This window comes from Mastacembelus armatus, chromosome 8 (genome assembly GCF_900324485.2).
Source record: "Mastacembelus armatus chromosome 8, fMasArm1.2, whole genome shotgun sequence".
Classification (NCBI taxonomy): Eukaryota; Metazoa; Chordata; class Actinopteri; order Synbranchiformes; family Mastacembelidae; genus Mastacembelus; species Mastacembelus armatus.
In genome coordinates this window covers 2,699,359-2,712,458 of record NC_046640.1, presented here as the reverse complement: position 1 = coordinate 2,712,458, position 13,100 = coordinate 2,699,359, and the positions used below count along the sequence as shown (strand labels likewise).

Sequence of the window (13,100 nt, the reverse complement as noted above, 5' to 3'; positions counted from 1 at the left end):
TTATTGTAACAATACAGAAACAGCAAGGGAACAAGCACATTAATGGTGAAAGGAGACGTGTCTTTCATCAGCCTATTTAAATAGGCTATGTTGGAGCAAACATCGGTGAAAGCACTCATAATATATAATGGGTTATTGTGAAAATGAAGATATAGTTACCTTATTAGATCTGGAGTATGGAGTAAATAGCACATATACCTCTTCTTTACTGGTTTCTGCTAGGTCACAGACTGGATCAGGTCACATCACATTAAGCAGCGTTATCTAGGCCGTTGGCTCCATCAGTTTTACAGTAATTTGTTGTTTTATCACAAAGAATGATTTGAATACAATAATGTATTGTTAAATAATACAGTAATATGTTGTGGATTTCTGGAAAGATTATTAATTAATAAATAATAATAAATAAATTAAATTAAATTTAAAATTTACTGTTTCCATCAATTTCACAGTAAAATTAAAAATGACAATAATTTAGTGTAAATATAGTTGGTACCTGTGTGTCTTTTATTGTGAAATATTATAAATATTGTGAAATCCAAAATAACCAAAATAACCTAATTTCTGTAATGAAGTAGCTGTAACTGTACACTCTAGAGCCACAGTAATACCTCTTCATTGTTCATTTTGATTGATTGGCATATAAACAGATGTGAAGTACTGTGCTGTACAGTATGTGTCTGTATTGTGCTGTGTGTCAGTGTATTTAAATTTACATTCCATCCTTTCTGTACATCCTTTGGCTATGTAGAATAATAGTAATGCAAAGATCTTTATTAATATTAATAATTAATCATCAGTAATTCAGTGTAGATTTGACAAGACTAAATCATGAACAGATCATGGCTCTGGAGTCATCCACCACAGTGGCTGAACTCCAAGAAGCCCTCCAACACATATACAATGCTGTCCTGCCATTTTATAGAATGTTAACAGAAATTAAACAAACTCACACAATACCCTCAAACATGAATTCAGCAAATGTTATCCTGCTCCTTAAACCAGGTAAAGACCCTGTAATTCTATTCAGTTATCATCCCATATCACTCATTAATGGAGATCTCAAAATCATTTGCAAAGCTCCTGCCTGGACACGTGATCAAACAGGATTTATTAAGATTAGACAGGTGGTTAACAATACACAAAGACTAATCAATATAATAGACTACTCATTAATAAATCAGAAACTACTATTATCTCTTTACATGCAGAAAAAGCATTTACATAAATGGAAAAAGCATATGAAGCATACAAAGCATCAAAGCATTGTATAGTTCTCTAATTGCATCAGTCAGAACAAATGATCAAGCTTCCCCAAGGTTCAATCTTCAAAAGGGTAACAGGCAGGGTTGCCCACTCTTTTATTTGCTTTTATTGAGCCGCTAGCTGCTGCTATTCAACAAAAAACTGTATCGTTGGTGTACAAACAGAACATGTACATCATAAGAAAAGCCTTTATGTTGATGATGTATTACTTTTCCTCTCAAACTCGCAAAGCTCTCACAACAATCAGTTATAAACAAATTCTCATCTCTCTCAGACTATCAATTGAACTAAATCCACAGTATTACTAATAGTAATCCACTGGAATTTTCAATCTTTGTCTACATCTCCTCTTCAGCCAGGCAACATTAGATATCTCTGTATCAATATCTGCGCCAGGTTGTCAGACCTGATACAGCTATCACACCTCTGTTTAAATCAATAGAGAATGACACTTTGCCTATATTACTCATTGGAAGAGTCACAACCATAAAAATGATGATCCTGTTAGGATCCTGGTTTTTGAACTACTTGCTCTGGACTTTTATTTTGATTTTTACTTCCTGTATTCCCTCAGTCATTTTTCTGTAACTTGACTTAATTAGTTTTGATTAGTTTCACCTGTGTCTGCTCTGTGCCCAGAAATCACCAGGATCTGCTTCACCTGTGACACGCTGCATGTAAGCAGGTCTGCATCCATATACCCATTGCCAGATTGTGAAGTTACCTTATGGTGCTCACCATCCAGCCACTTGCCTGACATGATTTCTGCAAGACCAAGACCTGATGCCTGAAGGCTAAAACCTGCTTCTTGAGGCTTAGTGATGAGCCATTGAAGCGGTGAGGCTTTCCTTCTAATTGTGTCGAAAAAGATTCAAATCTTCAAGGCTTCAGTCTAAGAACAGTGACATCTGGTGGCCAAGTGAAGCCATAGCAACCTCTCAAGTGCATGACTGAAGCACTGACGTTTCAATCCCATGTCAGCAATACAAGTTTCAATAAAAACTGTGTGGTCATTTTAATCTGCTAATGATTTTGTTAAAAAGTCTATACAAACAATAAGACCATAGTTGTTTCCTGCTGCAGCTTTGCAACTGATTATGGTGTTTGGATGAACACAGAAACATCTTTGTTTTTATTTAGTGTTTTAGTCAGAAAACCTTTGAAGATAATGGTTTATCAGTCATTCAGGGACTTGTATTGTATTGTAGTTGCCATCAAAATAAAAAATCATCAAATGTACCAAATGGATCATATTAGCGTGGAGAGAATATCTGCTTCATCAAAAGACCAATGGGCTGATTTCCTGGTCCCCAATAATTAGGTAGGAGCTGGGTGGGTTGGGATTGGCCAGACATGGGCAGCCTGCCAGTGTGGGTAGGTGGGTATTCAAGGTCTTTAGTCCATGTCGGGGGTGGATGTTGAATGTATTTGACTGTATGGGGCATTGTGTAAGTGCGTGCAGGTGTGAGTGTGCTGCCCCTGGGTTGGGACAGCCGACCTTTGACTACAGGGCAATGGCAGTGCTTTGGGATGAGCCTGTTGTGGACCCTAGGCTGAGTAAACCTGGTTCATTGCTGCCAGGAGTAGTTTTGGAGGGTGGGGGGCTGGTTATGAATCCTGGGACGAGTCGGGAAGCTGGCTCCTGGTAGGAGGCCTTTTTTGCCTCCTAATGTGACCCCTATTCCCCCTACCTTTCTCCTTCAACTCAGGACAAACACTTCGGAGGGGCAGATGGACGGAGGGGGGTTAATGATTGGGGCTCCTCTAGAGCGGTTCTGCCCTCTGCCTGCCCTCTTGAATGTTTGTCCCTCAATTTTAAATGCCTATTAGACATGTAGAGCAGGGGGAGGAATGTGTGTTAGCTAGCAGAAGGAGATCCATGCTTCCTCACACAAAATATACAACACTCAACATGGCAATTCATGACTGAGGGCCTGAAAAAGAGGAGAAATGCTTGGGCCATTAATCATCTGGAATGAACCAGTGGAGATAAAGAAAGTAGTTGGTATCTGCATGTGCGTTCCCCACCACCTACCAGTTGCTCTGTGTGTAAGTAATGCAAAACAACAGTCCCCCACAAGCACAAAAATGATGCATGATACAGTATCATTCAAATCTGTAAAGGGTCTACTTTTAGGTGTATACCATCATAATAAAAACAAAACATTGTGCTTTTTTTAATAAAGAAAGCAGACGGTGCGCTCTCGGACTTTTCTGTCTCTGCCATTTCTCTTCACAGACGCGTAAATAAAACAACCAGAATATCAGCGAATATTTGCCTCATAAAAATAAGAATTATATGGCTAGAAAGCTTGAAATGTTTTCTTTTAAATTAAACAATTCAAGTCAAAAACAAATCATCACTTTTTATTTAATCCGTATGAATGTCAGGACAAGTCTGTTTTTTCCTGTCTCACCTCATTACAGGTAATGCGGTCCCACCTTGTACACTGTCCACTGTTCACATGTAAATAATCTCAGGTGAACCAGGTAAATATGTGCACACCCCCGAGAAATGACATAAAACGTCAAACTTCATCATAGAATTTACTCACTTTTTCTGCGCGTTTGGATGATGGCGAGTCACGGACGTGAAGAAGCGCTTCTTATATTCCACACAGAGACAAATAGTTTAGCTTGTCGTCAGAGTAAAAACACTGATTTTAACTCAAATGAGGATCATTTGGCTCCTCATTGTTTTGTATTGTGCTGCACTAATCTCTCAGCTACATTGACTGAAAGGCTCATTATGCGCGTCTTTGTCTGGAAAAAATTTTAGTTTTTCACTAACCATGCATAAACACTTTTTTCTCAAAAACACAATCATGTATAAACTTGCTGCTCACACATTATTGTAGCCAATTTTGTGCTGATTACAGTGTTATCAGAGTTTAGACATTAATATGTTTAAAAGACACAATTTTTTGTCCAGGCCCCCAAAACCCCCTCAGACCCCAGAGGGTTAAAACCAGGGAAGACTGCTGTGTCCCTATATGTGTTTTTGTGAGACTGCAAGGTGGCAATGTCTAGTGAGTAACTTAATATTTAGTTGCACAAACTTTTGAGGCAATCACTGCAATCAAGCGATTTCTGTGACTCTCAGTGAGATTTCCTCACCTGTCGACAGGTATTTTGGCCACTCGTCTTTAGCAAACTGCTCCAGCTGTCTCAGGTTTGAAGTGTGCGTTCTCCAGACTGTATGTTTCAGGTCTTTCCACAGATCTTCAATAGGATTTAGATCAGGGCTCATAGAAGGCCACTTCAGAATAGTCCAATGTTTTGTTCTTAGCCATTCTTGGGTGTATTTAGCTGTGTGTTTTGGGTCCTTGTTAGTTGCCTTGATAGTCTTGAGATTTCATTGCACCCTGCACAGATTCAATACAACCTGTGCCAGATGCCGCAAAGCAGCCCGAGAACATAACCGAGCTTCCTCCATGTTTCACAGTAGGCACAGTGATCTTTTCTTTGTATGCTTCATTTTTGCATCTCAAAATAGAGCTGATGGGACTTGCCAAAAAGCTCCAGTTGTGTCTCATCTGCCCAAAGAACATTCTCCCAGAAGCTTTGTATGTGTTTGTGTTCATGGTCCTCTGTGTTGTTGATTATTCTCTGTATTCCCTTCCTGTCTACCTCAGTGCAGCTGCCATGCCATACTGTGATAAAGTTTGACAGTAGGTTCTCCACCGCTGAATGGTAGAAGGTCTCCAGCAGATTCTCGATCAGGTTGTTCTTCCTCAGGATTCTCAGGAAGTGAAGGCGCTGCAGTGCCTTCTTGATGATTTCTGTGGTATTTACAGACCATGTGAGACCTGCAGAGATGATGGTACCTAGAAATTTAAAGGTCTGAACCCTCTCTATGCAGTCTCCATTGATGTAGAGTGGGGCAGGGTCTGCCCTGTGCCTTCTGAAGTCCAGGATGATTTCCTTTGTTTTTGTGGTGTTCAGTGCCAGGTTGTTGGCTGAGTACCACTCAGGTTCACTGTTTTGAGCACCTGCCTCACTTCATGCTCCTGGCCAGTGAGTGAGGGGGTGCTGGGGCCTGGTGTGGGGTGAAGTGGTGTGGTGTTCTAAAATGGGCAAAAAAAAAAACCTGTTCAGCTCCTCTGCCAGTGAGGCTGAGCTCTTTGCAGCTGCATCGCTGCTGCAGTTAGTTAAGTGCTGTAGTCCCTGTCATACCTGTCTTGGGTTGCTGTCTGTGAAGTGATCTTCTACCTTCCTTTTGTAATCCCTCTTTGCCTTTGATTCCTCTCCTCAGGTTGAAGAGTTCATTACCTGACCTCAAGGCTGCATTTCACTCTTTAAGAAGCTTGTGGACTTGGCTGGTCGTCCAGGGTTTCTGGAACCCAGGTGATTTTATTCACTGTGACATTTTACATGCCATACTTGATGTAGGCCAGTACAGCCCCAGTGTGAACAGCCAGGTCGTGATGTTCGAAAACATCTTAGTCAGTGTGTGTGAAGCAGTCTTGGAGCTGAGAAAGTGCATCCTGAGGCCATGTAGAAACATGGGGTGATGAATCTGTGGGAGAGGCCAGGTCTCAGATACAATCATAATACAGCAGTTATAGCGGATATAGCGATTACCAGCGATATGTAGCTCCAGTATGTCCATTGTGTGAGCCATGGATCTTGCGTTGGTGAGAAACATGCTTGGTAAAGGAGGCTTGTGTGATTGTTTTCTGAGTCTCACCAGAAGGCCAGCCTGGCAGCCCCGCTTTTGTTTCCTTTCCCAGTGCCATTTGGGCCATCTGCCAGGGCCAACAATGATCCACAGGGATTGGTGATGTTCTCTGGAATATTGTGAGTTCAATTAAAGTCATGTGTGACTGTGATCTTGTGCTAAAATCCAGTTCAGTTAGTCCTGGTAGCTGTAGTTGTACTTCACAGAGGTACCCAATGAAAAACAAAAAGACATACAAAAACACACCAAAAGGGAGAGCCGTGAGCTGCTGCATCCGTACACACCGCCATTTACTTGTCATTTTGTGGTAAAAACATGAGAATACACGGTGTTCTCACCAGTTCAGTGCATATTTTTGAACAGAGTAAATGGTAAAAGCCAGTTGTAGAAAGATTTACAGACTTGGGACTGACACTGGGAAACCTTAGTCTAACGAATGAGTCAGCGCATATGTGCAAGGCTTGTTTGACTGGAGCATAAAGCCTGCCCCATTGTATATAAACAGGTGTGATTGGCCCGACTCTTTTGAGGCTGGAGGAAAAGACCTCTCTATGACAGGGGTTTCAGACCCTTTCGCTAAGAAAGGAGTGGGTCTGGCTGGCCAGGCTAGTTAGCGACAGTTCCGTGGACCTTAAATCTCTGAATAATATGTGCAACTGTAGTTACATGAACATCAAGCTAGGAGATGGTCTTATAGCCTTCACTTTTAACGTGCTCGTATATAATTTTCTTTCTAATCTCCTGAGACAGCTTTTTCAGCTTTCTGTGGTCCATGTTCAGTGTGGTACACACCCTGATACCAAACAGCACAGTGACGACTTTTCACCCTTTAAATAGACCAACTGACTGATTACAAGTTTGAAGACACCTGTGATGCTAATTACAGGACACACTTTGACATTTAACATGTCCCTATGGTCAAATTCTTTTCAATCTTTTCTAAGGGTATGTTATGATGTGGTGGTGTGTTAATGATGAAGGAGGAGAGGTAGGATCCAAATGCAGGACAAATACGCCTTTATTTCCCCTGGATCGTCCAGGGCTCAGACACAAAAAACACAGGGAAGATCTCCGCCACTCGGCAGGCAGGCACACAGGCAAAACATTAACGCCACTTGGTGTTTCGGAACAGAACAGAAACTCCTCTCCTCTCTACTGCAAACAGTGCTAATTCTTCCACAAAGAACAAAGGAACTTAAGAGGCATAAATACTTTCAGAACCAAAACGTTAATTAACACAGGTGAAAGTAATATCACTAATAAAACATACTGTATAAAACATAAAGCTACCTGGAATCAATACAGAAAGAAACCGGAACTAACCAAAATAAAAGTCCAAAAACTGGATCTAAAAAATCCACCTCATGACAGGGTGCCATCATTTTTGTCCAGGCCAGTTTCATTAGTTTTTTTTTTTACTGCTTCTGTTGAACCACAATTCAAAAACAATGTCTGTTTTTTATTAGTTAAATTTCAGTAAACTTTTATTTATTATTACTTTTGTCATTTTCATGTTATTTCAGTGACCATTGTGGGTTTTTCTTCAATGGAAGGCTACTAACAATTTTGTTCACGTGTGTATTTAGATTATTTATGTTAGATTTTCAGGCCTGTGTGCTACTGCTACTTCAAATAGGATTTTAAAGGAGATTTTTTTAATTTAGATGCAGAACATTTCAGTTTTGATTTTACTATTTTTTACTACTATAATTTACTAAAAATTATTTTTTGATATCAGGGGATAAAGAATGCCGAAAGTAGCTGAAGGCACAGTGTTTACAAATCTAACTCCATGAATTATTAAGCTATGGACACAGAGATGAGTTAGTTTGGGAACCAGTAAGAACTGGGAGAACAGGAGCCTGTGGACACAAAATGTGAGAGGATCCTGAGTCTGGACATGTACACCACCCCCTACCCCCAACTAGCACATTCCACAAAGTTTTCCGAAGGGCAAGACAGCATGTGCATTGACGGCTGGGAACATACACACGCAGACACGCATTCACAAGACGCACAAACCCACGAATACATCTATGGGCAAAGGAAACCCATAACAAAAAAAAATTGCATATATATTGTATAGCCACTGTGCACATTATGCCAATCTCCCGCTCTCTCACATACACACTGCAACAACTTCCACTTACAAAAAACACATCTGGAATTCACATTCCAAGCAGCCATTTGCAAAGTTGTAACACTGAAAATAACATTGTGCCTGAGGACATCTAAACACACACACATACATAGAGCAAACTAGCACTTAATCACCGTATTACAGATGTCTGTCTGCTATCTGCCTCATAAGCACCTGTTGCTTGAAAAATATTAGATGCTGCAGTCTATTAAAGGGACAGTGCCTCCAGTGTTTAATTGCTTGTGCGTCATGCCTATTTACTGATTAAACAGCACAGCAGTTACAGGCAGATGTATAACTCTTTCCAACTGCTGGTAGTAGAATCCAACCATGAAAGTTATGAATCTGTTCAATGACTGCTTGAGACAAAAACTAAATCAAGTATCATTAAAGCAAAACTGCTATTCTGGCAAACATCTAGAGGAAGCTTTGAGTGATTTACAGTCTACATTAATTATGCATTAATTCTTACTGCCAGCCTATAACACCAGTCATCATATTTTCACTGCAGTAATGGTTTTGCCTTTACTCTCTGGTTCTTTACAACTGATCCAGTGTGTCTTCAGGGCCTGACAACTCCAGGCATGTCTGAGTACCAGGCAGTCTGTACTGATGTCTTGCCAAATTCTGATCCATTATGAAAGAAAGGCTTGGCAGCAACCACTGCAACAAGTGCTACTTTTGTGTGTGTGTGAGATCTGAGAGCTCTGGACAGTGTGTAACATGCAGATCTATGTGCTTCTTGTGCATTCAAATTCATGTATCTCTCTATAATTTAATTTTTTATTTAGACCAACACCTGCAATGGACTGGTGACCTGTCCAGGGTGTACCCCTGCCTTTCATCCAAAAGAGAGCTGGGATGGGCTACAGCAGATCCCTGTGACCCTGGTTACGGAATAAGCAGATATAGATAATGGATGGATGGATTTAGACCAACAATTGTCATGAGCAAAGACCACGAGTTGTGTGTATGTGTGTCTCCATTTTCACTGGGCAGTGAGTCATGGGACCCCCTCTGATCTCTGGAGTGTTGGAGTGCTGAAGTGCAGTACCAGGATGTGACAGAGCTGGGACAGCAGTTCTTAGCGTCCGTAAACTCCTCTAATCTCTCTTGTCACCTAGAGGCCCTACCCCTGTCTCTCCCTCCAATCAATTGCTTTTCTTAGTCTGTTTCACCAACTCTCGCAAACCAGCTCTAGACTATGGAAAAATGAACCCCTTAAACCTAAATGCCATTTAGAGTTATTTTCAGAATAATTTACAACGTTCCCAGGTAGGCAAAGTTTTACACATGAAGATGTTGATTCCAGATCTAATCAGTAAAAATAATTCCCAGTCACAGGGCAGCATTTACTGTACATCTGTTTACAATTTGCAAAAACAAAACAAAATGCCATAAAGTCATATAGTATGAGTCAACATTCAGCAAAACATTGATTAGATGGATGTTTTATGAAAGTAGACATAAATATTAAGTACTTTCTGGGCAAAAGCATTCACTAATAAAACTGAAGGCTCTGCCCTACTGTATGTATGTAGTTAATTCAGTTGTTCTTCAATAAGAACAATTACATTGAAAACTTTTTCACCATTGACTAAAACCTTCAAATTTTGTGGTTCACTTACAATGTGAAACAAATCTTCTGTACTGCTTTGAGAAGATAGGCACATAAACCCCCCTTTTTAGTCGTGCCCATCAGATTAAAACAGAAGTGGCCACTTGAGTTGAGGCACCATTTTCCACCCAGCATTCCACAGCATCAACAATCACCAAATGAATTTTAGGTCTGTCACATCCAATGATTTTCTGCCACTGGGGCTGGCTTCGCTAACTCCTACACAGGATCATTCTGGGTTGAGCACAGCTAAGTATGCAGCAGATTGCTGAGGACAAGACAAATTGTGTCTGTGGCACTGAAGAGAAAAAATATGGTTAAGTGCTCAAAACTGACCACATATGACTTGACCTGTTCTTAATCTGACTTAATATTGTGAATTACTTTGATACAATGGTTATGACACACATTTTGAAGAAGAGCTGAATATAAATAATCTTTTTAACACATTCAGCCCTGATGTAGACCACGTGAGGTAAAGACCTGTTGGCATTCTTAGGATATGCATGATTAAATAAAGGCTTTTTTTTTTCTATCCTTGCTCCCTTATAAAGAAGGGGGGGGGGGCACAAATCAGACTTTTTAAAGTGTAAAGACACTGAGTGTGCTATGACAGGCCACAGTGGCGGTCTCCATACCAAAGGCAGTAATTTGTTGAGACGCATAGATCAACACCTGTCTAAACACAAAAATGTTGAAAGAATGGAAGGGGAGAGGGAAGCTTTTGTTGCACTGTCCCTCCAGGGTCCTAGGACAAGATAATTCACCCCGAGGAAAAGCAATGTCTAATCATTCTGACATCTTCTGCCTCTAACTGTCTTCTAACTCAAGATACTCATTGCTATAAACATTTTTTTGTGTTATTCTGTACTACGTTTTTCAAATATATTTGAAAAAGTCTAGAAAAATATCATTGATGAGTGAAACTGTATGCTGTCATAAGCCAAACTGTTCATGTTTGAAAAAAAAAAATGCTTACTGTCATCCGTAAATAGATGAACTAAGGCAGGGGTCTCAAGCTCCAGTTGTCGAGGGCTACTGTCCTGCTTCTTTTCCAACTACAGAAATGTGAAGTTTTTGTCAATCTTTCCATCCACCCTGACCTCCTCCCTATATGGACTTTGTTGCTCTGTAGCAATGTCACCCAGCTTCCACATGTTTCCTGTCTTTCGCTCTAATCAAGTGACCATTGTCCACTGTCTTCCTGTCTTAATGACTACACCTATTGGAAACAAACATTATTTTGGGCATTTGCTATATGAGCATGTTCATTTCTGTCAGTAGATGTTGAATGTTGAAAAGATGTTGAATGTTGAAAAGATTGAATTACACATTATTTAAAAACAATTCTCTCTTATATAGTTTATCCATAAAAACCCTCTGAAAAAGTAGCTCATTGCTTACTCTGTCAAGGTTCTGCTGGAGGTTTTTTCTTCAGTTAAAGGGAGTTTTTCCTCTCCACTGTCACCAAGTGCTTGCTCATAAGGGATTTGTTGGATTTTTAGTTTTTGTAAAGTGCCTTGAGATGATTTGTATTGTGATTTGGCGCTATACAAATAAAATTGAATTGAATTGAATTGAATTCACATCACTCAGCCCCAGATTGAATTTACTAAACAAGAGGCTAGTAGAAACCCCTCTACTATTGTCCAGTGTGAATAACTGTTCAGCTGACAGTGCCGTCAGCAGCAAGAGAGATGGATGCACAGTGTTTCTATTTACCTGGGCTTAGTGTGAGGTAGTTGCTCTCTCAGGTATGCTGAACTGGCACTAACTGGTCAGAGGTGTGAATATTATATCGCTCATACATATAGGAGATAAGGCATATTACATCAGTTTTAATGTTAGGTTGTGCAACAAAAATGTCTTTTAAAATGAAAATGTCTAAATATGAGAAAAAGTATGAACTACAATGACAAACAGCTTATATCTGAATCAACTCTGAAAGTCCTGACTCTAGGACCATCCTATTGTATAAATATTGGCTGATCTAATGGGTACAGGATTATTTAACTCTAAAATATCAATATTGATATTAGCTTCAAAATCCAGCATTACTCACTCTAAAGCTCTAAACCACTCTATTTACTTATTAGCCATGTTGAGATGAGCTAATAGTCTACATGAGCTCCTTTTTGTTCAGGTATATTTTACAAATTCGTGTTTTCTCAGTTGTTGCTTTTTTGTGGTTTTGTTTTGTGTTTATCTCAATCTCAACCCATCCAGTTTATCTCCTGCCACTTGATGTATTAAGTATTCATTTATTGAATAACTGAAATGTTATATATAAACTTTTGTAGAATAAAGGTAGAAAAAACACTTAATTAAATATACATCCTATATTAGTTGCAGATAAAAACTTCAGCAAGTCATGCTTCATTTCTGTGGATTTGAACTGAGGGGCTTCAACTTTGTACATTAAGCCAAGTCAGGACAGATCTAACAAAGACTAATCTAGTCTTTGAAGCACAGGCAGCTCATTCACAGGGCTGAATTTACTGTTTCTAAAAGATACTATTGTCTGCTATTGGGATACACTTATCCCCCTCCAAACACTGACAGGCAGCAGTAAGCACACACAAGTTTCTCGAGGCTTTTCTTCAACCATGCTACTAATGCTGCCTAACATATGATTGCAGTAATTATAAGATACATTTATATAGCCTACACACACACACGTACACACATGTAAATTATATGTTGATTTACTGATTTTGTGCATCAGTTTAAGTGTGTTGTGAGAAAACAGGAAACTGCTCTGTGTACTACTGCATTTGGTGTGTTTTTGCGCTCCTGAACTGGAAATCCATAAAACTACTTAACAATAAAGTAGGCTACAGATTTTAAGGTACTTTATTTCCAGCCTGCAGCCGCAACACTATATTTCGTTGTCTGAAACTTCAATAAAACAGGCAGGAGTGAAGCAATCCAATATTATAGCCTACATACCTTCAAAATCTGATAAAATCCCTTCGAGGTGGTCATTCACGGAAAACTCCGACATCCTGAGTGCAGAAGGCTCCGTGATGCCGCTGCTAATCAGATAGCCTAGGTTAAAAAAGTTTCTTCTGAAAAATAATATGTATCGAAAAATGGGCAAATTCGTCCGGAGCCAACTGAGCTGAGCAGCGCCCTGACTGTTCTCTCGGGACAGTGGGTGTCCTCACTGCCCAAAAGAACTCAGGAGCATCGGTGAGTCGGTGGGCCAGCCTCCCCCGCTCCTCCCTGCTCAGCTCCCTGCAGCCCGAGGGGGCGAAGGGGGCGGAGCCGCAAACAACACCTGGAAAACTTCTCTTTTGTTCGCTTTCACGTGGATCCAGGGGTTTATCGGTGTCTTCACAGATAGAGCCCAAATCTACACTGATAAACACATAAAAACACAGATGGAGTCGTGA

At 40.1% G+C, this 13,100-nt stretch overlaps 1 protein-coding gene across 2 annotated transcripts in view; it reads right to left on the bottom strand.

The window, feature by feature from the left end:
- Positions 1-12,888, bottom strand: part of septin12 (septin 12) — a 105,661-nt gene extending 92,773 nt beyond the window's left edge. The window contains exon 1 of one of the 2 annotated variants that reach the window (XM_026325954.2): positions 12,655-12,888. In XM_026325954.2, coding sequence (XP_026181739.1) covers positions 12,655-12,709 — 55 coding nt within the window. In that variant the 5' untranslated portion in view covers positions 12,710-12,888. Of the gene's footprint in view, positions 1-10,684; positions 10,773-12,654 lie in introns of those variants that run through there. The other variant, XM_026325955.1, reaches the window with a different exon arrangement.
- Between the last annotated feature and the right edge of the window lie 212 nt (positions 12,889-13,100).